This window comes from Poecilia reticulata, chromosome 22, assembly GCF_904066995.2.
Source record: "Poecilia reticulata chromosome 22, P_reticulata-male-v2, whole genome shotgun sequence".
Lineage (NCBI taxonomy): Eukaryota > Metazoa > Chordata > Actinopteri > Cyprinodontiformes > Poeciliidae > Poecilia > Poecilia reticulata.
Window position 1 is genome coordinate 16,419,595 of NC_088851.1, and position 26,322 is coordinate 16,445,916.

At 42.4% G+C, this 26,322-nt stretch overlaps 1 protein-coding gene across 4 annotated transcripts in view; it reads left to right on the plus strand.

Annotated features, from left to right (window-relative positions):
• tiam2a (TIAM Rac1 associated GEF 2a) overlaps positions 1 to 26,022 on the plus strand; it is a 127,875-nt gene extending 101,853 nt beyond the window's left edge. For all 4 annotated transcript variants that reach the window (XM_008399540.3, XM_008399539.3, XM_017302420.2 and 1 more), the window contains exons 15-27: positions 766 to 860; positions 13,680 to 13,898; positions 14,961 to 15,029; positions 15,990 to 16,115; positions 16,511 to 16,619; positions 19,601 to 19,780; positions 19,904 to 20,022; positions 20,241 to 20,349; positions 20,628 to 20,686; positions 20,802 to 20,904; positions 21,085 to 21,178; positions 22,747 to 22,901; positions 23,975 to 26,022. In XM_008399540.3, coding sequence (XP_008397762.2) covers positions 766 to 860; positions 13,680 to 13,898; positions 14,961 to 15,029; positions 15,990 to 16,115; positions 16,511 to 16,619; positions 19,601 to 19,780; positions 19,904 to 20,022; positions 20,241 to 20,349; positions 20,628 to 20,686; positions 20,802 to 20,904; positions 21,085 to 21,178; positions 22,747 to 22,901; positions 23,975 to 24,678 — 2,141 coding nt within the window. In that variant the 3' untranslated portion in view covers positions 24,679 to 26,022. The remainder of the gene's footprint in view (positions 1 to 765; positions 861 to 13,679; positions 13,899 to 14,960; positions 15,030 to 15,989; positions 16,116 to 16,510; positions 16,620 to 19,600; positions 19,781 to 19,903; positions 20,023 to 20,240; positions 20,350 to 20,627; positions 20,687 to 20,801; positions 20,905 to 21,084; positions 21,179 to 22,746; positions 22,902 to 23,974) is intronic.
• The last annotated feature ends 300 nt before the right edge of the window (positions 26,023 to 26,322 follow it).

Below are 26,322 nucleotides of genomic sequence, written 5' to 3' on the forward strand. Positions count from 1 at the left end.
AGAAGCTTTATCTTTTTTAAGTAGGATTCATGAGAGATTTGCTAGTGGATTTCTAATAAACTTATTCAAATAAAAACCGAAACTCGTATACATTCGTCACAGATTTGAAGGGTTTACTTCTCCTAATTTTGATGACTATGGCTTAGAGCTAATGAAAATTTAAATTTAATTTTTCAGAATATTTTAATATTTCATGTAGGCAAAAAATTGTAATCTTTGTACAGAAATGTGATGCTGTTCTTGACACAATTGTGGAAATTGTTCAGGAGGCAGGTATCGACACTCTACATAGGAGGGTAATCCAATAAAAGTTAGCAAGCCATTCAGAGAGCAATGGATCCTAGCATATTAATGGAAAGCTTAGTGGAAGGACAAAGTGCAGCAGAAAAAAGGGGCACAAACAAACAGGCGTAACTGCATCCTTCAGAAGATTGTGAAACAAAGTCCAGTCAAGAGTTTAGAGGAGATTTATTAGAAGTGGACTCCAGCTGGGGCCGGTGCTTCACGTTTCTTCTCCTGATTAACTAGAGGTAATTGTCTCTATGCAGAAACTCCCATGTGTGTCCTGTTTGGCACATCGCTGCGAATGCGTGCCCCCATTTGTGGCATGAGATCTTTTTTAAGTTTCAGGCAACAACATCGGTTTAAAAATGCAACAAACCAGCGTTGTTTCTGTGGTTTGGTAGGATGAGCTGCAGCAGAAAAACCACAATAGTTCAAATGAAACAGCTGTGTGACAGCCATTCTGCTGCTCTTTCTCTCCAGATGTGTTTGCTGCAGCAGACAATGGAGAGTCCCTCCGCGTAGGCCTGGAGAATGATCACTCCCAGTGTGCCCACAGGCTCGTTCAACACAGCAAGGTAGGGTGGGCTTGAGTGGGTATGCTGTACCTTCTCCATCTTTCCTGGACTGTATGTGTGTGTGTGTGTGTGTGTGTGTGTGAGTGCGAGTGTGTGGGTGAGTGAGTGTCTGTGTGTGGATGGGAAGAAGGTAAAAGAACCGTACACGTCGCTTTGAGCTTGCTCCCACTTGTGTGGCAGCTGTGGGGCCATCACAAAGCAGACTGGCACCAATCCGTAGCATTACCATAATTAGGATCCTCCGTCATAGCCACCGGTACAAACACAGCTTATTACTGTCACACAGACAGGAGAGGAGGCTGTTTTGCTCTCCCACTGCCTCAGGCGCACGTACACACATGAAGACGAACGCATGTGAGAGGAAGGCCTGCGAGCGCTCAGTGTCGTTATTTTGTGTGGTAATTAATCGAAACAGACTGGTTTTTCCTCACCAGTCGTTCTTTAATTTGTCTTAAAGAGTCTTGGCTTTGGTCCAGTGCACTGCAGATAATGTGACCAAATCATTTTATAGGAGTTCTGTCTTTTTTTTTTTTAGGTAATTATTTAATAACATTTGGTGGATTCTGATGCATGTTTTTATCTGATCATGTTTTTTTTTTTTTTTGTAAACTGCTTTTTATTGAAGTCATTAAAGCGTGAGCTTGCCCCCCCTGGGAGTTGTTCTTTTTTTTTTTTTTTTTTCCCCCTCTCTGCAACGTAGAAATGTAATGTGCTAAAATCTGTACAGCAGTGTTTATTGAGAGCACTAATGAGTGTGTGTGGTCACTGGGAAAAAAAAAAAAAGCCAGGTGTTAATGATGTAGACATGGCTCAGTGCCTGAAAGCTTATGAGCACGTACGTTCATGCATATTCACCTTCTCTCTGCTCACATTTTACATCCTACCAAACAAAGCCGAGTACTGTGATTGTTGTTGCCGTTGCGAGCGCGTGTTTGGCTAATTTCCTCGTTGTGTAATCTGTGCTAAACGAAAAGGGATGCCTATTTACTGCAGGGACTTTTAGACAGAGATTTTGTGCCAAATATCTGGAAAGCTTCCCTAATTGCTGCTTGCCTAATTGCCTGTGCGGAAAAAATCCCCAAAACAAAACGCCACCCAGCGTTTGACCTGAGGTCAGCCACGAGGAAACCTGGAGAGAACAAGCCTCTTCTTCTCCATTCTTTTTGTTTGCCCAGCGACATGAGTCAGTCCTACTGTGCTGGGATCTGCACTGCACCACTTCTGCTGCTCAGCTCCCTGCCGGTCGTGTTTTTACTGGGGAATGAATGGAATATAGGTGTGTGTGTGTTCGCGCAGGAAGGAGGCCCTGCGATGTGTGTCACTTGCGTCACTGAGGCACAAAAGGAGACAAATGCCACTTTTTTTGATCAGCTATGTCAGGCACTGTGATGGGAATTTAAAAATAAATGGAGATAAAACACAGGGCAAGATATTGCTGCTAGTAAATCACATTTTTGCTTTCATGCAGAGCTAGATTTAATCACAGTGCAGCCGTCTGCTCATTCTCCACGGCAGAGAGGGAGAGAAAAATTGAGTCACCGGGTAGAAAATCGTCCCCACATCAGCAAATGGGTTTGTGCCTGCCTGCACGATATAAAAGTCATGGGAGAAAGATGGAGGAGAAGGACGAATTTCAAGTCTCTTGTCGCATCTTGTAATCAGCGGCCTCATTAGAGAGCGACCACCTTTGATTAATTGGTCGGGCCACATTGCGGTTTGCTCCAACACAAGAGAGATCTTCACGTGTCTGTTCTCGTCGTAGGTGTCGTTTGCCATCGCCGTAATCCATGTGTTGGTGTTACGTAATGAAACGTTTGGATTGAAAGCACCGTAGCAAACAGTTTAACACGGCGATGTGGCTCCGTTATGAGCTGAACCAATCGATTGTTGATGTCAGCCAAAGTGGTCTTGGATAACTCCCACAAGACACCTCAAGCTAAACTGGTTTGTTATGGATAGAGGGCGGAAAGATGCTTACAGGCAACATTAAAACAGATGGGGTTTTTTTTGTTTGTTTTTGTTTTTCCTATTTGTTTCCTTATCCCTCTAAATCTAGACATAGCTTAACATTGACCTGGGCAGGTGTGATAAACTTGAGTAAATATATGCTTTATTAAGAAAGTTTCACAAAAAACAAACAAAAAACAAACAAAAAAAACAGAAGAATGAAATTAATAAACATTATGGCATGTTAGTGTCCACATCATGACTAGCTCTGTGTTTTTGTGACCAGAACTATTCTGTAATGGTCAAATTTATCTTTTTGAAATTGTGATAAAACTGAACTCCTTGTTGGAACTGAATCAGTGTTATCCAAAACAGACGGTTTCTCTCTCTCTCTCTGTTGGCAGCTCCACAGTCTGTGTGTTCTCCTTGAAAGCTCCAAATCTTTCACATCTCACATTAATATCACTCGGTTTGCATATTTCCATCTATGCAACATTAATCGTCTCCATCTCTCCCCTCAACTCTTGCCCATAGCATCGTTACGTCCCGCATTGATTATTACAATTCTCTTCTTTTTGATCTCCCTCAAAAATCCCTCCATGAGCTTCAAATGGTCCAGAACTCAGCTGCTTGGATCATCTTCATTTTATTATAACACCCCAGTTTTACTGGAGCTCCATTGGCTCCCGGTCAAGTTCAGAGTGAAATTCTAAATTCTTATGTTAACATCCAAGGTCATCCAACATCTCCCTTCCCCCTGATCCCTTCTTAGTTGATCTGACCTCCTTCATGTTGCCACCTTCTCTCCCTTCCTCAGATTCTCCTCTTCTATCCACCTCACTGTTCGCTCTGCTCAATTCGGTACCATGAGTAGCAGAACTCTCTCCTGTTCTGCTCCCTAACTCTGGAATTATCTCCGACCAGGAATCCGCGACATTGATACTCTTCCCCTATTTAAATCCAGATTTAAAACCTGCCTAGTTAAGACTGCCTATACTCCTTGTGAACATGTTTCTTTATGTTTTTTGGTAGTTTTTTTTTTTTTGCTCTCTTTGTAAACTGACCTTGTGTGTTACAAAAGACCCGAGTCATGTTTTATTATTGTCGTCATGACATTTTGAAGGCATCTTCAGTAAAGCCAGAGCGCTCAGAAAGTTCAGAGTCGTATGAGACTCGAGCTTGTTGCTCTGTGCTGCATGATTAAAGACGTCAGGCGGCACAACCTCATTAGACAGATCCGTTTCTGGGACTGTTAGGAATACAAGAAATTCATGTCTATTTACAGTACTTTGAGCCTACTAGTAAGGCTTTACTTCTGGTAAAAACCCTGAGACAACCCAGGCTTCTTAGATGTGTCAAAATGTTGGTTGGTGCACAGAAGTCTCTGTATGTGCAACAAGAACATATTTCCTTCTTGCTCGCTTTACTTTACGAGCTTCTGTGACGTCATTTTACTAATAATTTGCATTATATTGTTGCCACTGTCCTATTTTTGTTCCTCCAGCCTGACATTGTGAAATTCAACATTCCCGTCTTGATTTAAGCTAAAGGTTATACAGCGAACAGACATATTAAGCTTCTTTGCATTCGTCCAGACTAGACATTTCTGTAAGAGCATTTAAATAGACTTATAAAGAGAACCCTAGGTGGAGTCGTGCTCTGTCTGCCTACCAGAGTGGAGATCCAGCTTGATTCATCTAATTTAGACGCTGATGTTATTAGGCTTTGTATAAAACAGGCATACACACACTTGGATGGTTGCAACATTTCTGGTTCCCGCCTTGTTGCAATATCATTTCCCCTGCCCTTCTGATTGCGTTCCTTTTCTACTCCTCTTGGTGGACAAGAGGAGTATGAAGTGTTATAACGCCTTTAAAAAAAAAAAGTGTAAACTTTAACTTCAAAAGTTCTGCCTGCAGACATAAGTATATGTGCCTTCTTGATGCGTCGTTTTAAACTCGAGAGATTTTCTTTTACTCGGGTGTGTGTGTTTGAGCCTGTGAAGCAGGAGGAGGGAATCATTTGAAGATGTGCGTTTGTATTATGATTAAGCCCATCAGCCGCCATCTGGTCATGAGCAGGCTAATAATCAGGGCTTAGTGCTGGCAGTCCAGTTAATGCGAGCCTCCTCTTGTCAGTCTACCCATCTGTAAACAAGACTGCGCTACAAACTTACTGTAGGAACCCACACGGCCCATTATGATACCGAGGAATGGCTACTTCAGAGGGAGCCGTGCCGACTTCAGGCCTGACCAGGAGCGATGAAGACCTTCAGCCGTCCCTCTACCTCACCACGTTATTTGAGATCTTCGTGCAGGACCAGTCGCCGGCCCATACCCTGTGCTCCCTGTTTGCCATGTGTTGGTTCTGGCCATCCGGCTCTGAAGCCGAGGAGGACGACGTGAATCTGGGGTCTGCCCTACTCGGTTTGGGGCGTCTCGTCAAAAGCAAGGTGGCCTGTCTGGCAGAGGACGTTTCTGCTTGTCTGCAATGCCAGAGAGGGTCCAAGCAGGCGGTAACTATGTGCTACGGATGTAAAGATGGGAACGTTTTGTGTCATAATTGTGTCTAAATCAATCATGGTTTTGTAAAGACATGATAAAAGTACGCAGAAGTTATTGCAGGAATCCAGGTTGTTTGCTTCCAGCATTATTAGTATCTTAATAGCATTATAGTAATAGTAGGAGTATTCTTTCCTTCCTTTTCCCATACATTTTAATGTTTTATTTAGTGCAATATATCCGTTTTTAAACTAAAGCGTCATTTTAGGAATGCTGTGTGCAAATAATGCAGAATCCAGACTAAGTTTGCATGATTTTAGGAAAATGTGTTGTCATTGTTGAGTTTTGCCATAACATTTGTAATGTTTGGACACAATCTGGACATTTATTGAGGTCTAGCCTCCAAGTCACTGAGATCTGATGTGGGCATCACAAAATGTAAAAGGCTACATGTATTCTTAGCTGGCAGAGTTTTTGGTATCTGACATATTATGGTCTGCCAAATATTGCATCCAAACAGTCCTCTGCTTTTGCAATATTGCACACTTTGGAATTCTGTTGCACGCCGTTATTTTTTTATGTGGTGGATATTTTAAATGGTTTTAATTGACTTTAAAAGGCATTTCTGGAAACTGAGTGGATTAAATGTTCCTTCAGGCTGGGATGTCCAAAGTGTGGCCTGTGAGCATTTTTAACCCTGAAAAGCTTTTCTATGGATTCTGAATGCAATGCAAGACTGCTTTGAGTGTGGCCTGACATAACCTTACTAAAAATAATTAGTGACAAATTTTTTACTGAGGCGAGGCCTTACGAACAAGAGGCAGAAAAATTAGGATTGTCTTAAATGGAAATGTTTTGGAACAACACAAAGTATTTGTCTTTCACTGAGCATGTCTTCTTTTTTTTTTTTGCTTTCATTTTTGTTTTCTTGTAAACAGAAACACAAAGGTGCAGCCGCTTTTACTCAAAAGAGGACATGTGGGGGAACCCACTTTTCAAACTTGGTTACATAACCCAGTTTCTAAGAGAGAAAATTGGGTTATGGTTGATGAATTACAGATTTGCTATAAAAGTCAGACCACTTTGTTTCATTAAAAACATCAACAGCAAGTTTTGCTTTATTGTTGAGCAAATAAAAACGACAAAACACTAACGAGTACTTTCAACTTGACAATTTTAAGATCCAGACGAAACAATGTTCTATTTCATCCCTACAGCAAAAAACACCGTACCCCCGGCAATCTGGAAACCCGACGCGGGCAGCAAACTCACTGCCGCCGATTAAAGAAAAACAAACAACGTACCAATCGAAGAACAAAAGTTGTATCAGAGTGGAGCTTTTGGTTCGTTTACAGTTCGGTACACTCTGGTATGACAATAGATTGATTTGATTGATTTGATCACTCGTTTTTAGGGTTCCATTTCTATTTTTTGTTCTTTTTTTAATCTTTACTTACTTATTTACAATTTTGAATAGAGACAACCATCAGACTTTGACTAAAACTTGAATTTTGTATTTGACAAATGAGCGGAATATTACATTAAATAATCTACCTTAAAATAAGATGAAATAACTAAGCAAAAAAAAAAAAAAGGTTCCTCCCTCAGTAGAGCCCTTCTGTTGTGAAATACTTGTACTACATGAAAAACACTGAAAACTGAATAGTGATGCTAATTCACATTTCACCTTCGATTCACCCCGGCTTCAGTGTATTCTTAGGATGGAAGAAAAATGTCGCCATTTAGAAGTTTGTGCACTTCATTGTCATCAGAAAAACCTCTCTAATTAAATTAGTTTATTTTTAGACGTTTTGCTTTTAGAATGCTGCATAATGCCAGCATCCCTTCCGCCGTTGTTCCGGCAGTCATGCAGTGAAGTGGATCTGAATAGAGTAGAACAGGTGCTTTAATCTGAAGCTGGCTTCATTATTAAAACACACTCCTCTCTTTAAGTCCTCTGAGACTTTGCGGGAATAATATTTGTTAAGGATGAATAATAAAAGGCGTAAATGGGCTAGAGTGAAGCGCAACGGGACCGGCCCTCCCCCTCATCTTTCCCTCTCCTCCCTTCTGCTCCGTTTGATTTACGAGTCGGTGTTTTCTTTTATTGGGGAAGCGTTGAAAAGAAGGTGGCATTGTGGTTCTACAAGCCCGCTAAGATGGCACATGAATCACCGGCAGCCGGGTGGCTGCTGCTGCCTTACAGTGTCGGGACAGGGTTGTTTTCTGCGAGGGACGGGTAAAGCCACCCCACGGGGGCAGGCCTGCATTTCATCCTGTCTTTTTCATCCTCTGCCTTCCCACATGCGTTTGTTTATATCAGCAAAGGCAGAGCTCCTCTGCGGGTGACGTGTAAGGCTTTTCCTTTGATTTTGTGCAGCGTTTCATTGCAAAGCAGCAGCTCTGCACATATTGACTCAGAGCGTTAAAGGGGTGATAGAGATGGTGTTTGTCGTTTGTCTTGCCTTCCCCCCCCAACTCCCCCCCACACACACACACACACCAGCTTTCAGATCTTTTTGCATCTCTTGCAAGTGTTTGTGTGGGGAAAAAAAATGCTTTGAAAACAATTCTTGAAATATGATTTACATTTTGTTAATTGGTGACGTGATTCACACGTCGTCTCACTTTTAAAGAATTGCATCTGCTGAGCAACTTTAAGGTCAAAGACCAGCAATGAGAGATGATTTTTGGCTTGAGTGGCCGATTAAGATTTTTATAAAGTTGTACTTGTACAGGTTTTAACTGCAAGAGCTGTAATTTAAGGCCATAAAGGAAGAGCTTTGATCCTGCACACAGTCTGGGTGAAAGAGCCGTGGCTGTAAAACAAGGCAAAAAGATTACAGAAAAAAAAAAAATTAAGCCGTCTTCGGCATCATATTTTCACAATTACTTACTTAGCATAGCAATTTCCATGTTTTCTGCAGAGATGACAGAACCACACTTGAATTTCTCGTTGCCAGATGGATGCCAACATGTCCCAAACCGTCATGTTTCTTAACATTAGATAGGAGTATTGTTGAGGGCATTTAAAGCTTACATCAGATTAATTTTTGTATGCACAAACCTGGCCAGTAAAACTGATCATCACTTTCACTTTTTTCTTATTCATAAAAAGGAAAGAAAAGTGGTCTGGTAGTGATTTTGACTTAGGAAAATGAGGGAATGTATCAAAGCCATGTGGCTTATTTTATTTATTTATTTTTTTATTTAATTTAATTTAACTTAAATAAGTCCAACAAATACATGTTGAGTAAAATTTTGGTGGGAAATCTTAGTTTTGATGCAGTTATGAGCTGGGAGAAAACATATTTTTCAGTTTAACCCCCAAATTGGTTGATATTGATAAAGTCTGTTATGGACCTAAGACGTGAAGGAATTGTAAACAAATCTTAATGCACATTTATTCACTGCTGCCTGCACTAATCATAACCTCCTGCAGTGCTCAAGGTGATAATCACCTTCATATCACTCACTTTCTACAAGTGCAGGTCTTTTAGTAGAAAGCCTCCATCTGTTTATTAATTCCTCGTGAAGCTACGTTGTTCACCGAGCAATAGATGTCATGTTTTATTTTTGTGCGAGGCCATAGCTGACATTCCTGCCCTGTTACCCCCGCTGGCTCAGAGCTTCCCATTTTTGAGTCAGCCATTCCTCTGTGTGTGGAGGTAACAAGCCAGAACACTCTACATTGTATTGCTGCTATTGAGAGGCAGGACACCAGTCCAGCCCCTGGCCTCTCCGCTAAGCTCTCTGGAAGCCACACCAGAGAGTTCCTCTGTAGCCGAGGAGGAAGGTGAGAGATGGAGGCGAGGTGCGGGGACCCAGACTGCAGTGATGATGCCGAAGATGGACTGTGAAAGCTGCGAGTGGAACAAGTCCCCAAAGAAGTGGTCAGACTTTCCTCTTCTGATTGACATGCAAATCAAGCCGGCAGCAGGCGCTTTCACTCTGCCCACGCTCCCAGAAAGGCAAATCAATCAGTCCATCCCTATTGGGCCCGGCTCGATCCGGGAGGCAGAGGTGGGCTCGGAACCGAGGCGTGTGATCCAGGCCTAACTGGGAAGACGGGCTGCGAATGAGGAAAAAAACATAAGGAAGGTGAAGAAAATCCAAGAAGCTTAGTGGATTTTAAGAATTTCCAGGCGGTGAAGCCGTATATCTGATATACGGCAGGTGTCTTAGAGCCGATCGGCCATGCCGACGTTCAGGGGAGGCAAGCTGCACAGGAAAGGCTGTTCGCTGGCTCGCAGGACCCGGCGGCACGCCACAGCGGCATGGAGGCTGCTCTACAGACTGCTCTTCCTGGTGACCAGAAGGCTGGGGGAGGTAGTGGCACTTTACGCTCTCGTGTTTGATGCTTCGCTTTGCCGTTTTGTGTCGCTGCTCAAATTTAAAGAGGAGCTTCTTGATTGGCACTGGAATAGTTAACAGCGTGAAGGCAAAATCACTTTTTAAGTTCCGCTTTTTTTTTAATCTGTCTTGATTGCAAGTAGATTTTACATGGCTTGAAAGAAAATTGTAACCTTACATTTGTACTCATCTGTTAGGCATAGATGGAGAGATCCTTATTTAAGATGTAGTTGTTTACAAATGTATTGGTGGCACAATTGTTCTTACAACCATTATTAAACAGGACGGGTCTGACTTTTTCTCCACAGCATTTCTCAAGGTTAGAGCACACAGAGAGATCTTTCACCGTTCCTCTTTACCTCCATCTTACCTTCAAGGCTAGAAGGTTTGGGTCTGAAGGCTGAGATGTGAATGGAGAAAACATTGATTTTGTATGTGGTGAGCCACTTCTGTGTTGATGTTTTGGATTATTTCTTTCTGCTGAAAGATCCATTAGCAACACATTTTTTAATTTTCTGGATTATTTCCTGGCATTTCAAAGACATCATGACTGTAACAAAGTACCCCTAATCTTGGGACTGGAAACACTCCCACATCATCACCACAGACCCTCCACCGTGTCTTACAGTGGGCATGAGGTGCTTTTCCACATATTCATCCTTTGTGTTGAGTGTTTGTTGCTGAAAAGCTCAAATTTAGTCTCATCCGACCAAATCACAGAGCTCCAGTTATAGTCAAAGTAGAAACTAAAAACACAGGTTTATGTTTGGGATTGTAGAACACCTTGAAATTATAGATTGGCATGTTGATGGTGTCTAAAAGTTGTTCTAGTTGCTGCATTTTTTTTTACATTCCTAACTACCATCCAGTTAGGAAGATAAATGTGGATTCAAATACTGTGTCAGCCAGTATTTATAACCCAATGAAGCAGATAATTATTAATTACTAATTAGATGTTATTAAAAACACTGATTAAGTCAAAAAAGTAAACAAGTTACCGTATATCACATTTTTTTTTTAGACCTCTGTATCTTTAAATAATTTTTAGGGCTGCTGTTGATTTAGGTGATTTTTCCGTTTTGAGATTATTCTGCTGCAATAAAACATGAGTTTCTTTCAAGGCTTTTTACACACTTTTGCTCTGTGTGGTGACAAATTTTTCCGAATCTCTACATGTTTGCATGCAATGAATTCAAAAAAAAAAAAAAAATCCAGCTAGCTGTTGACCAGAATCCCATCAGGAAACTACATCAAGCCCTTCTCTGATCACGCCTTGTTTTCTAATCTGTAAAGATCTGCAGAGCCGTATGTTCTGAATCGACTTCAGGGCATGAGCTAAGGTACAAACGTAACGCGGAGCCGATACCTGTCAGCCAGAAAGCCCCTGAATAGGAATTCACAGCAGCGCTGTCAGATCCACTTGTTCTTCACAGCTCTCCCCGGCTTCTCCTCCCGTCTCCTCTGGCTCACGTCCTTAGCTTTTAATTGGTTATTTGGGCTGGCTGTCAGGCTGTGTTGGTTGGATTGTTGTGAGGCAGTTGCAGTTCCTGAGTCATGAGTGCGGAGCCCCCACCCGTCCTCTCTCGCCGTCTGTTTCTCTCTGCCCGCCTTATCTAGTCGAGCTCCGGCGAATACATTTATTTTTTTGTGTGTGTATTGAAGTGAACGAAATTGGGTTTCTCTGAGCAAAATTGTAAGCATCTTCAGTCTTTGTTCTCGAGCTTTGAATCCTCCACGCTCTCACAGTCGTATGCGAGCTGGAGCTGCACGTAGTGGGCCAGTACTAGAATGTGATGAGAATTAACTAAGCATTTGAGTGGAGATTTATGCTACCAGGCACATACTTGTTTGAAGAGAACCCGACAACCCCTCCCTGTGGGTGTCTGGAGCAGAAATAAGCGTCGCATGTGAGTGTTATCACTCTCCCGAAGCCTGCTCCCCTCCCCGTCTGGATGCATGAGTGGGCTGCTTGATGAATTTGTTGCTCTGATATCCTTTAACCTCCGTGCTTCCTTCAGGCCGTCTCTCCCTTCCCTGTCCGTCTGCCTGGTGGGAGTTTTCCCAAAGTGTATATCACTAAATGAGGGCTGACTGCCACTGCGTCGTCACCGGCAGGCTTTATGATCTTCAAAGGGAAAGTGTGTCAGCAGCAGTGTTTACAAGCTAAGAGAAAGCTGACACGCGCTCAGTCGCATTTAAGAAAATGCTGCCGATCGGCTCAGCAAACGATCAGCTTCTGCCTGGATGCTCGCGTAGCTGTGGGTTCATGTTTACGAGAACATAAGGTTGCCTGTCAAGTCAAATTGGGAGACATTCTCAGCAAGCATGGAGACATTCGGTCCCCTTGCAATTATCAGCTAATACTCCCAAGAACTGCCTCCTTTTTTTTTCTTAGTTGTTTCCCAGAGACGTGGAGTCCTCGCTTACATTCAGGGAGGTACATCTCTGGAGTGACCGTGTTATAATGAGCCAGCTGATGAGCCGCCGGCTTATTAACGGACGTCCTGATTGTCTGTGGACTCCCTGGGAGTTTGTAGAGGGGTGGCAGCTCACACCAGTGCCCGAGCTAAATGACTGAGACAGGCTTTTACACGCTGCTCGCATTGTGTGCAGGCATGCGCTTCGGCGGCCCCGGCGTCCGAACGGAGGGCCTATCGATCCATGTCTGTTGCTGTACGTGCTTTAGTGGGGTGAGCTGCATTCGACTGCTTCCCGAAGCGACATTTTAGAATACCTGCACACACACACACACACACACACACACACACACACACACACACACACACACACACACACACACACACAGGGGGAAGTCGGAGATTGCTGAGCAGCTGTTTTTCTTGGCACTTGGACTGTCCCTCTGCTGTGTGTTGCTGAGCAGCAGATTGAAAAAAACTGCCTTTGCTGGCACCTATCAGCCTCAGCTGATGTCAGGAGCTGGCCATAGATTATAATGCAACATCATGTCACTCACCTGCAGCTAGGAGGAATAGCCATTATGGAGCAAGAGCACTTGGATCTTGAGATGCACCAATCAGAATTTTGTGGCCGATTTATCATCTTTGAGTTTTGCAAAACTTTGCAATTGTTATTTTAGCAATTAGCATGACCCACAGACATATGTGCATGTTGTAGATGGTACACTCTTTTAAATAGCTGTTTACTTCTGACCAGCCAGTCACAGCTCAGCGCCAATTAAGCTAAAATTGACCAATTATGCTGATCTCTCATTGCATCAACTAAATTAAACCGAACCAAAGTGAAAAGAATGTGAATTCATAGTTGGTAAACAATGTAGAAAGTGGATTTTTTCCCTCCGTCATTGCTTTCCATGTAATATAAGTGACAACTTCTTAATTGCTCATTTTCTGCGGCAGCCGCTAACAGACTGTAACGTCTCAACCAGCCACAGGCGGAACTTTGCAATATGTTGCCTAAAGCATATGTTCGTTTTCCTGAGGCTGTACAGGTGGAATGAATGCAAAGTAAAGCAGATCATCTGCCTGTAGAGAACATCTCTGTAAATGATATGACGCTGAGTAATCCACGGGGCTCCACCTGTCAGAAAAGTATGTTTGAGCTTCCTTTTATTTAGCTGTAAATTAGCACACATTAAACACTCTAACAAAGTATTACATGGCAACGTGGGATTTCCTGACAAACTTCTGACATTTGTTATAGTGTCAGAGGAACAATCAAATGTGCAGCAAGGCGATCTGCTGAGATTTAACTTGGTATCTTAGATGCATTGTGAAGTCTACAAAGCCAATGATTGAATGCATGAGTAAATCTCCAATGTTCTCAGAAAACCCAAAATTGCCCATGGATTTATTTACGTAATTATAATATAAAGTTTTGAAATGTCAGTCATTAGAGGTGAAGATGTGAAGAAATAGTTTTTTATTGAAGCGTATGTGTGGAGGCATGCAGTCTCGATCCACCATTTTTATTCTTCCGGCTGTTCTAATCCCCAAGCTGCCTAACCTAAATACGCTGTCCTCTCTGTCGCCCCCTACAGAGCGTGGACACGGTGTGCACCATCTACAGTTCCTTCCAGGAAGGCTCAGCAGCCGGGGGTGTGATGGACGATGTGAAGGTAACTCAGGGAGGCGAGTCAGGCTCAAGTCCCACCAGAGAGGGCGCGCTGCTCAGACCTTGCCCCAAGCACATGAGCGTCACGGAGAGGCTGCGCAAGGTCATCCAGGAGCTGGTGGACACGGAGAAGTCCTACGTGAAGGTGAGTCTACAAAGACTGGACAGCTGTAATACTAGATGTAAGAGAAGTGGATTAATATTTCATCAAACTCTGCTTCACACTTTCTAAGGATTTAGTAACGTGATCCGCTGTCACTTTTTTTTTCTAAGTCATTTGCCTTGATTGAAGCCACCGTAGAGTGTGGGATATAAAAGTCTGAGCATTAAAAATTATTCAATTTCCTCTTACACCTCTCTGGCATTATTTAGTTATATCCTGATTTGGTGTTTTTGATTATAGTGACTATTTTTTTTCTGCTGCACAATAATAGCTACAAATCATAAACTTACAGTCTTTCATGAGTTTTCAGGGCTTAATGAGTATGGGGGGGGGGGGCGGTTGCATTTTGAGACGTCCTGATTTCTTTGTCCAAAAGTTGTCCTCTTATAATTTCCCTCTTTTAATCCATAATTTCTTTCGCCGTATCTTACTTTCTCCTGTCCTTCTTTCTCTCGTTCGTTGTCGTTTCCTGTATGCTTACTTTGTGTTCTTCTTTCTTTTCTTCTTCCCTCAACATTGCTTGCTTTGTTCCCTGCTTTCTCTCTGCCTTTGTACCTGTTTTTTCCGTCTCGAAACTATGAAATTAAAAATGTGCCGGAACCCTTCAAACTTCTGCACTCTGCAGCCCTTGTAGGATTTCTTCCCCTTCTTCCAAATTTCCTTGTTGTCTTCATCCGTTCCCCCTCCCTCTTCAGCCTACCATTGAGTCGTAATTGAGGGAGGAGATTGCCTTCCCAGAGCAGCTTGATTCAGGTCGTTTCGTCTGAATCCATGCACCGCTGGCTGGGGTGCTGAAGGGAAGGAGGGAAGAGGAGGATGCTCATAAATCAGCCTAATGAGAATATTCTCGCTGATTCTAAGACAAGCTACAGCCATATTAAAGGAGCGGGCTGCAGGGATAGAGAGGGGAACGGGAGGGAAATGAGGTGATTGCGGAGGTTATAAAGACAGAACTCTGATGATGGAGGGGACTTTAAAGGATGAGCATGTTCAGGAATAAAGCACAGATGACTGACCACCTTCTGCTTCTTTCCCCACTTATAGGACCTGGACTGCTTGTTTGAGATCTACCTGAAACCGCTGCAGAGTGAAACCTTCCTCACACAGGACGAGGTAGGCTGCGGATCTTTGTCCTGCAGAAAAGGTCGAAATCATTCAGTGTTTATTACACATCGATGAACTCAACCGGATCATCTCCCTCATTGCCACTTTAACTGGTTGCAGGAGAAATTAGCATTCCCCGACCCCGACCTTCGAACGCCACAAAGGAGCGCAGCAATAAAGGCCAGCTTAGGTGTAAAGACACTCATCTTAATCCACTGATTGCTGTTCATGCTCCTGATTACACGTGTGATTTTTCTTCAGTTAAAAAAAACCTTGATTTATCTTGAGAAGATTTGGAAGCAAAGCTTGAGCTTAACTTTTCTCTGAGCTTCTTGTCAATAACAGTCTGACTGACAAGGCTGTAATGTCACAATTCTGTTTTATAAACTTTTTCTTTGTTAGTCTTGCGTAAAATCACTGATTGTGAATTTGCTGAGATGCAAATGCATAGTGTTTCTGCAGTATGCTAATGAAATCCCACTTGCCGGGCATGACCTCAGACATGGGACACTCCTCCTGAGATACAGCAGTCGATGGTCCTGCTGAGACCGAGGGCAAATAAAATACCCATTATGAGAGACAGGGACGTGTCCAGACACAGACCGGACAGGGCAGTGTTGGCCCCTTGATGGATTTTAATGAACGGTACCGTCGACCCCGGCTGTACATTTATATGGCTCGTCACTAACGGGCTTTGTCAGAGGTGGAGCCATCACAGAGGAGATTTTCTAACACTCCAGAGGGCATGTGTGACTGACTGTTATGAATTACAAGTCATCCCAGCTTTATTTTCTTTCCATGTAACCTCACATTCTCTCTCTCTCTCCTCCCACTGCTCTGTCTGTGCTGTTCGCCTTTCATACATCCCCATCGATCAACTTCCCACTGTTCCACCATTTCTCTCTCCTTTCCTTTCTTTTCTTTTCCACCCGTTACTCTTCATCCCTGCCACCCTGCTCTCCTTGTCAGATGGAGAGTTTGTTTGGCAGCCTTCCTGAGATGCTGGACTTCCAGAGGGTCTTCCTGCAGACCCTGGAGGAGAGGATTGCCTCCAAGCCTGACTTCAGCACCCTGGAGACGCCCTCACAGTTTAAGGTACACAGACGCAGCGATATTTATACCCTTACTGATTAAAGCTTAACATCTTTTAAGCACACCAAACAGGTAATCTGAGTTACTTTTCTCATAAAAAGATGTGACCTTTGAGTTTTGGGGATTTATTAGACAAATGAAGAGTTGTGACAGCAGTACAATGTCCTGATTTATAGGCTTAGCCTGACGAGTTGTGGAGTCTGTTGATTAAATCTGCGGTTCAGCGGCTGAACCCAGAAAGGTTAGTCGAGAGGAAGGGGGCTTCTGAATGTCTCCCGGGAGAGATGGAGGACGGTCGTGACTTCACGTGTTCATGCTCGTTCATCTTGTACAAAGCCACTTTCTGTCTGTGTGCAAACCTCACTCCATTTTATTTATTTTTTTCTATTTCCTGGCAGAAGCTGCTGTTTTCTCTGGGGGGTTCGTTCCTCTATTATGCGGACCACTTCAAGCTCTACAGCGGGTTCTGTGCAAACCACATCAAAGTCCAGCAGGTCCTAAAGAGAGGTAAGGAATCCTGATAACGGAGTTCTCACCATTACTTTTCCAGATTCAGATCGTCACAGTTCTGTCTTTTCCAAAAAGTGAGAATTATGACCGATATTTTGTGGGTTGGCTTCACATACAGAGGATGGAAAAACCCAACAGACTTAATGGTTAGATAGATAAATGATGGGCAAACGGATAGATGGGTGGATTGATGGGTTAATGGCTGGATAGATGGCTAGAGAGATGGATGGATGGATGGATGCATAGATGGCAGGTAAATGAATAGATGGCCAATGGGTAGATGACCGGGTGAAGGATGAGAGTGGAAAAATGGATGGATCAAGGATGTCGTGGAATATTGTGGCAAATGAAAAACAAAGCAAAGAAAATTCCATCTTCTTTGCGTTTTCCAACCCAAACCTGGATAATTCTTAAATTCCATGATTTTCCATGACTTTGTAGGAACCCTGCAATAAGCACGACATTGCATCCCGTGAAGCAGAGGATCAGTGCATGTTAAGTACCTGCTTCCAAACTTTCCTCTCGTCAGCTTCCTTACACCTGAGTTGCATCAGTGATGTCCCATGGCACTCGCTTCTCTATTTCTGGCCATCAACTGTTAGGAAGCAAGTCAATTATGTATGAAAGCAAATATCCCAGAGTGAGGCGTGTGGATGAAAGTGAGCTGACTGATGCCTTTCCAGTTTTCCATCTCCTACGTCCGGAGCATGAAATCCTGTCATTTGCGATTTCAAAACGAAGACCTGTCCGCCCAAAGTCAGACTTTCAAACGATCCTGCTCACGCGACGGCTTGCTTTCCACAGCACACATGTCCGTGTAGAAAAATGAAAAGTTAATTTGTGCATGCCAAGATGTCTGGCATCACTTGGGAATGTTGCCCAGTAAAACAGGACGAAGCAAGAAGAGTGGCAGCTTTGCCAACATGGGAGGGTGGCGAGGGCTCAAACCTGCCATATTAACATAACGGTTTGGGGTTTTCCTTGAAGTAAGCAGCAGGAGGGATATTTAATCGGATTAAATCGATGGGTCAGAGTTACCTGGAGCAAAAATAAACACTTTGAGCATTTTCTTGGATATTTTGATACTGCAAAGAGTGTTTTGTTCCAACAAGTGTCAATAAGATTTTGAGGGTAGAACATTTGGTTTTTAATATAACAGGGTTATAAATGTTGGCAGCAGGAAAGTAACCAGCAGTTATCTAAAGCTTAAAATGACGAGGTGTACCTTTATTATAGTTGGCGCTCATGAGCTAATACAATAGCGGCTAGCACACAATTTTGCACAGTGCAGATAAAAGCTGCTTTGTGTAATCACTGATGGCTAGTTTGCCCTGAATCACGGAGAACTCCCTGCACAGCCCAGTCATAAACAGGTGCAGTCTTCATCGCCCTCCTCTCCCCCACAGACCGTGAGTTACCTCCGCTTCTGTTTATTCGTTCGACTTGTTAATCGCCTGCCAATTACTGCGGGAGGTTCCGATGCAGCCGGCTGTCTGTAGCTGAAAGTGTTATAATTACTGGTGTAATGGCCCCCCTCCCTCCTCTCTGTGGAAGCATACCGCAGTGGGAAAATGTCACCGCCTGCACAGACAACTCATTTTGCTGCATGCATCGAACTTTACTCTCGTTCACGCTGTTGGCTTCAGCAAGAGCTATGCAGGTCAGTTCTGAGAGGTTGAGTTGCCTCTACTTAGGGAGTTGATTTTAAAAAAAAACTTTGCCATTTGTTATATAATAGAGGTAATTTACTGGCGCAGTATCAGTGGAGTAGAAGCAGAAGAAAGCTACACCACCACCTGCTGGAGACAAGTTATTGCACCATGATTCTGCCCTTACAAGACTGACATTTATAGCAGCATTTCAGGAAAAACCATCTAGTTCAGTAGTTCAGTTCTAAAAAGTAAAACCTTTATTATGACTATTTTTAATGTATGTTTTTCTTCACTTTTTTTTTTACTCAATTTTAAATTTCCTCTCGTTAATGTTTGACAACACTGATGTGCAGCAACAAATAGGATTTAGTCAAAAAGATGAGGCCAATCCCATTCAATGATTAGAAATCATAGTAAAACAATTTGTTACAAATGGCAACATAATTCAATGCAGCATATATATTTTTTTATTATTTTAGATGATCGTGCTTTACAGCAAATGTGAATCTAAAGTCTGGTTTGTTAAATGAGTAAAAATGTAGTCTTAGATTATATATAATAACGGGGCAGGCTGTCATTGACACCCTACGTATGAAAAAATAATGAGTAAGCCACTCAAGGTCATTTGGAGAAAAAAGGTGCAAGTTAAAGGAAAGTTAAGTGGAAGAAAAAAAGTGCAATTATAAAAGATGCACAGGCAACAAGAGCAACATCCAGCTTTAAGGGGATTGTGAAGCAAAGTCTGTTCAAGAGGTTCTGTGAGATTCACAAAATGCAGAAAGTGGCTGGAGTTTGTGATTCAGGAGTTTTCTGGAAAATGGGCTCCAGCTGTGGCAATCCTGAGCCAGAAACCATGTCAGAAGCATCGAACCGTATTAAAGGGAAAGAGGATAAGACTGTAGCTCAGTGGTCAAAGGTCATGAGCAACACCTCATAGCCGCAGGCTGTCATATTATATTGGAGGGGACCCCAACAAAGATTTGAGTGCAGATACTTACTTGAGTAGGTGAACATTTCCAAGTTAAAATCTTTTTGTTTTTCATGGTTTTATTTATGTTATACATACACATATATATTTATGAAAGTATGAAAATTCTAAATAATAAATGTTTGAAGATCTAATGATTTTTTTTAATGAGTTACACTTAGAGATGTAAAGAACTTAATGACCAAAATAAATCAACTATTCATGATACTCGTATTTATTGAGACGCACATGTAGATTCAACTTTGGTCTATCAAAAAGGTTTATCAGGAAACTCAAAGGATGATAATGAAGTGGTGAAATATCTCATGCGATTTTCTCTTTTCTCTTTTAAATTACAGCAAAGACGGATCAGGCCTTTAAACAATTCCTGGATGCAAGGAACCCTACTAAGCAGCACTCGTCCACCCTGGAGTCGTACTTGATTAAACCGGTGCAGAGGGTCCTTAAGTACCCCCTGCTGCTCCGAGAGCTGGTCTCCCTTACCGATGCAGACAGCGAGGAGCACTACCACCTCACCGGTAGGAAAACACATGCACGGTTGAGAATCTGCACTCGCTCACACTTTTTTCGATTATCATCAAGTATCAAATCTTAACCAAATACAGCATGTAAAAACCCCGATGTGTTGCGTGCCCTTGCAGAGGCTCTGAAGGCCATGGAGAAGGTGGCGAGCCACATCAACGAGATGCAGAAGATCTACGAGGATTTCGGCTCCGTGTTTGACCAGCTGGTTGCGGAGCAGACGGGCCACGACAAGGAGGTGAATCTGCGTTTCCAGATAAGATCTGTGATCGCGATGTCAGAATAGTGGAGATGCACGTGGTCTCAACCGAATTTATGAGCCTGGCCGATTACAAATGCATGAGAGCTGTTTTATTTACATGCGTCTCACATTGCTGCAAAAAATATGAACGTACAGCTCGTTCTCCTTCTCCATCCTCTGCTCACTTTTGAACCTTCCTCTTCTGTCCCCGTCAGGTCACAGAAATTTCCATGGGTGAGTTTCTCATGCATTCCTCAGTGGTCTGGCTCAACCCTCATCCGTCGCTGGGCCGCATGAGAAAAGATCCCGAAATTACTGTATTTGGTGAGTCTCGCAGCGTCATCCGTGGATGTTTGCACAATTAAAATCCGTGTAGAACAAGTGAATTTGGTTTGTCGGAGAAGTGCGGAGAGGCGCATGTGAGCAGCGCTCTGACTGAGACTCTCTTTGAATTTAAATATCCATAGCTGTAAATGCTGATGTATGCTTTAAGGATTCAAACTGGCAGTTGAAATGCTTCTGTGGGATCCCAGGAGGTATTTGCAGTCAAAACTTAAGATGCTGATGTGCTTTTTTTTCTTCTTCCCCTTCTCCCCCATCAGTCTTCAAGAAAGCGGTGATATTGGTCTACAGGGAAAACTACAAGCTGAAGAAGAAAACGGTAAGAATAGCATCTGTTATACTTTCCCACGACACAAATAGTGTGTTTAGTTTGAAAAGTGCCGTTTTCTCCTTTTACTCCAACATGGCTTTGTTTCTCTCTGCTCCGTGACCAGGCGAATCCTCGTTCGGCACTTTGTCACGGCGACTCAGACCCGTTTAAGTTCCGGCGGCTCATTCCTCTCTCTGCACTGCAGGTCAGGCTGGGCAACGCTGCAGGTAAGAGGCTGGCACATCGCCACATTATCCCCCTCCTCACACTGCTCCGCTTTTCACATTTCAGCCTCAACACCACTCCCTCTTCCTATCTCCTTCTGAAAGCATAAAACATATTTGAACTGTTTGATTAAAAGCTCTGCCTTCATTTCTTTCCCCATCTCTGTCCGTCTCTTTTTCCAGGAACAGGCACAGAAAGCAGCTGCATTTGGGAGCTGATTCACTCCCGGTCTGAAGTGGAAGGCAGACCGGAGACGGTCTTCCAACTGTGTAGCAGGTCAGAGATTTACCATTTAGGTAGTTGATGTTAATGCTTTTATGAATTCATAGTTTGGTTTATGTACTGAAGGATGCTCTACTGAAGGGCTCTTTTCTTTAAAATTTTTTCCCCAATTTCCTAACATTACAACCTCAAGCTACACATTTTACTGTTGTTTTTTTTTTTGATAGAAAAAAAAGTCTGTGCATGTAAAGTAGATTAATAATGCATGCCACACTTAAAAATAGTGTTTTTTTTCTTCTTCTGCTGTATGGAGTTGATCAGATAAAATCCCTCTAAAATAGAAAAATGTTTATTTTTACTGCAGTGAAGCAAAATGGTCTAACAATTACAGAAAATTCTATTCAAAAACCAACATTTTTATTTGCAATGTGTTTTATTCAATAACAAAAAATAAAGACTTTCATGTGGAGGTAGGAGACTTATTAAAAAATTGCCAAGCAGAAGTGAATTTTCTTGTAGTCTAAAATGTACAGGGTCTCCCTGCCCCCTCACAGCTACAGGTGCTTGGATATGTTAGCAAGCTTGTAAATGTCATTCCTGATTGGAAAGGTCAAACTTTCCGTGTCTTCAATTGGAAATTGGGACTCAGGCTTAAGAGTCTGCTGCTGCTTTACGTCAAAATAAGAGGTGAGGGGGCTCCTCCCTTTAGTGGAACAGGCCCAGAGCTTGATAGAGGGAACAGATCTCTCTTCCAGCCACACTGTTGAGAGAAATGTCAGGGTTTCGCTAATTAACCTATGACCTGGGTAAAGAAATTACCCGTTTCCTCCAAACATAAATCTTAATCCAAAAAGTTAACCTGTAGTACTTCAACTGATATAGTATTCGATATAAAAACTGTAGAGAAACTTAAAAACAGTAACAACAAAACATCTCTAGCTGTAAACGTGACAAAATGGCTGATATTTACACAATCAAAAATAATCCAATTAGAATTTGTCAACTTTGTCATTAGACTTCAGGAATGGATTGAAATGTGTTTCCATAAAACGTCTGAGGTCGAATATATCCATCAGGTAAAATTTAAAGATGTGAAAATACATTTTAAGTCTAGTAGATCCCTGAAAAAAAAATAGACAAGCTGACTTATTACTGAATATAAGGTCATGTTTTAGAAAAAAAAAAAACAGTTTTAAAGTCAATCTACTACAAAATAGTTGCAGCTGGACAGATTAGAATACAGCTTCTAATCATAAATAGAAATTTGCTCAATAATATAGAAAAAAATGAGTCTGTAACCTGGTTAATAATTTTCCACCTGCCTCGCCCAGCAACAGTTAGGAGCCCATCATGTAAAAGCTCCTTGTTTTTCAGAAGACTGCCATGCCCTGCTGTAGTGTCAGCATTTAATAAATGATTTTCACAAGCACACTGGTGACTGAGGGCTGTGACCAAACTGGTAATTCATATTACATAGTGTGAAATTGAAATCACTTCTAATGAATCAAATCAACCGTTTCACACACAAAGAGAAGCCTCACATATCCTCGTCTTCTATGTCGAGTTCCAGAAATCAAGTCTCCTTGTGCCTACTTGCCCACTTTCTTCTGTCCTCTACTCAGTGTGCCCGAGAACAAGGTCAACGTCATCAAGGTCATCCGCACCATCCTGAGGGAGAATGTGAGGAGGAACATGAGGAGCGAGGGAACGCTGGAGAAGAGATGTAAGGAGCGCTTGGTCCCTCTACACAAAACGTTGCCCAGCTCCGCCAAACTAGGTGAGTGGGAAGACTTTTTTTTAAAATTCAAAATCCCTTTGTATCTTATTTTTTTATTATATTTCCTTTAAGATTCACATTTTTAGCAACTGCAAAGTTGAGAGCCGTTGTCTAAAATCATGTAGCAACAACTAAAATTTATTTACTGTTGATAGAATAAATTTCAACACAAAAACAAAGATTCATGCAACTTTTTTTTGACAAGGAAATGAATGTTCAAAATAACACTACATCAATTAAAATCTAAGAATTATCAAGAGCTCAAGGGATTCTGTGAAGCCTAATATATCTTATGACCCAACTCTGACCTCTAGCCAAAAGGTGAAATTTGGGGAAGATTTTTTTGTTAATCAGTCTTCAGAAACATGTTGGATGTAGTCAGACTACAGCTTTAGCACAAACGGTGGAAAACCTTATTTGGTCCGCAATCAGGTCGTGTGCGTACAACCATAGTAGTTTCAGTGACTTAACGAGAACACGGTCAATCTATTTGAGTGGGCAGAGATGTCAGACATTTTGGGGGAGGGGGTAATGGTTTCTACTGCAAGGTCCTAGTAAAAAGAAAGATTTAAAGAGGAAAATCAAAATAGTCTTGCTGAAATGTTACAAGTGGACAAACAATTTTCATGATCAGATGTGGACGATGGTATGAAAGTGCAAGTCAGCCTCTATTTATTTTAAAGGTATTTTCTTAGAGCATCAGAAATGAAACTGAAATCTATCTTGCTCTCGTACGAGTCCATTCTTTCATCTTAGACACAATCACATCAATAAATTGACAATCAAAATTGTGACCATTCACAAGTTACTTGATTTTTTTTCTGAAATGTAAGACCCTGGTACACAACCTGGTTACAAATATGGTTTGCCTTGGCTGGCGGCCATTAGAGGTCATTCAGAGAGGTCTGGACAAGAGTTCACATCCGATGAAGGCGGACCAGAACTGAAAGCTCATTTAAAAGTCATTAGTTTCACATTATGAACTTCAATAGAGATATTATCTTGCTTTCAAGGTTTTGTTCCGATAGAGACTGCCACTAATGTCCTCCATCTACCTTTTATTTCTTTATCAGGATCCTCCAGAGCTTCCTGGTTGTGTAAGCAGCCGCTTGAGGAAGTCTCCTTCCAGGCCGGGAATCCTAAGTTGGGACCCGACTCAGACGACGGCAGCCTGAGTAGTGGAACCTACAGTTTTTCTGGCGCTCCTCCAGCTTGCGCCTCTTCTGACTCTCAGGCCTCCACCGCCCCCCGGAACTGGCCTCAGGCCCAAGAGTCTGACTCTCAACCTCGCTCCACCTCTGTGAAGGAGTCGGACATTTTAAGCGACGAGGACGACGATGGTTTCAGCGAGGGGGGTGCGAGAAGGGACAGTGAGGACAGCAGTTCCCCAGCAAGTGCCATCGAAGCCCAGTTCCTCCATCTCAAGCTGTCGGAAGAAGCTGTGTCAAAATGCATTCTGGCACCTTGTGTCCAACCAGAGGGAATTGGGGACACTCCTGAGATCCAACACAAGCCATTGCGAAGGCACTACAACGGAGTTAAGAGAAAAACCAACAGTCTGAAGAGAAACCAGGAGTCGCTGTTGCACATGAAGAACCAGACGAGGTCATTGGATAGTCAGACTGGTTCAGTGTCACCATGTGGTGTTGTGGACCTCAACACTCTGCTGGAAAGAGAGTTCAGCGTCCAAAGCCTGACATCCGTAGTGAACGAAGACTGTTTCTTTGACCGAGCTGAAAGCTGTGCGACAGACTCTGGAAATACCATGTCTACCTAGAATCCAATATGGGCAGAATGGGAAAAAAAATACTGTATCTGGCCCACAGGTAGGTCATAAAGGTGAGGGGGCTGGTCAAAGTCCCAGCATTATAAGTGGGGAAACCCATGTGGCTTCCAGCAGTCACTGCCAGGCAGGGTGTGAAGCTGTGCCTGAACTCAGAAGTCACTAAGTCTGACACCCTGCCACAGAGGGTGAGGTGCAAATGATCTCTTAGCTGGCAGACCTGGGTTTTCCACCTGAAGTGGAGAGGTGAGACAATTTCTCACCCATTGATGACTGCAACAAATCCTCCAAGCACTGATGTCAACGTGCAAGCGTTTCGACTTTTTCAGCTTCACCTCTTTTTATTTTTTTCCCCCCACCAAACCATCTAAAAGACATATTACATTCCCCTCCTCTCCACATCTTGGGCTGATTGGCAGGTTTGATTTGATTTCTGACCTTTTCTGTGAAAAAAAAAAAAAAAAATGGGGAGAATGTCCTCGGCTGTCAGTTACAGAGGAGTGCTGACAGAGAGGGTGAACCAACAGCGTATACATAGTGACAGGGTATGGAGAAAGAATCAAGTTTCCTATGCAGGGACTAAAATTATTCAGACAGGAGGTTTCCACATGAGTTCGTATTGCCTGATGCATTTACTGTAATGTAACCAAACGCTGTAGATCACGGGGGCAAATTTAATGTAGGTGATCATAGACCTTATGAGCTGCACAAGCCAAACTTTTTAGCCCAAATCTAAAAATACCTGCAAATTGACAAAACTAAGCCTTTTTTGCTGTATTTTGTGCACTAAAGTACACTGTTTGCCTACATATTTGAATTATTTTTTTACCTGTACAGGTTCTGATATCATTACTGCTGTTTTTTTTTAAGTTATTTCTTGGATTATTCTTGGTTGAGAAGCTTTTTGGGTGACTGCTTGAACTTTAGGCTACAGATCTGATCGACTCTTAAATTAAAAAAAAGATGCTAAAAAGTTTGCCGTTTCCTTGCTTCATTTTCAAAGCAGCCTTTTGGATTTGGTTGTGTCACTGAAGATTGTTTTAATTCCTGTTTATCAACATTTGTAATCTCTCCTAACATTTCTGCATGCAGCATTTGTGACATTGTACATTTACGAAATATGGCAGGAATTTGCAATAAATTTGTTGATATTTTTGTAGCCAGTTTGCCATAGAATAAATCTACATTTTGAGGTACCATTAAAAAAAAAAAAAAGGCAAACCACTTCTCTTCTGTGCAACTTTACCTTGCCTTTTAATGCTAGTATACCAATGAATGTGAATGCTCTATTCTTATGGAAATGTTTTATAAATAAAAAGCTTCATCTTGTGAATGACATCTAGTGACTAGTGTCTTCAGTTCTGCATTAACTTCCGTCTTATTGGCTCCATGGTGAAGCAGTTCAGGGACGCAAAGTGTCTCATCTCAATTTGACGCGTGGTCCCTGATTGGCTGTCATGTAGGATTCCACGTCCTTCTTTAGATGGAAAAAGGTACGTACTCGATAGAATGCATAATTATGACAGAAGTGGGGCACAGAAATATAACATTGGGAGAAGCTTTACTCCTATGCATGGTTTTATGTGCTAACAAGCTATTTATTCCCAGTGGACAGCCTTTTGTTTTTGCTACTACTTA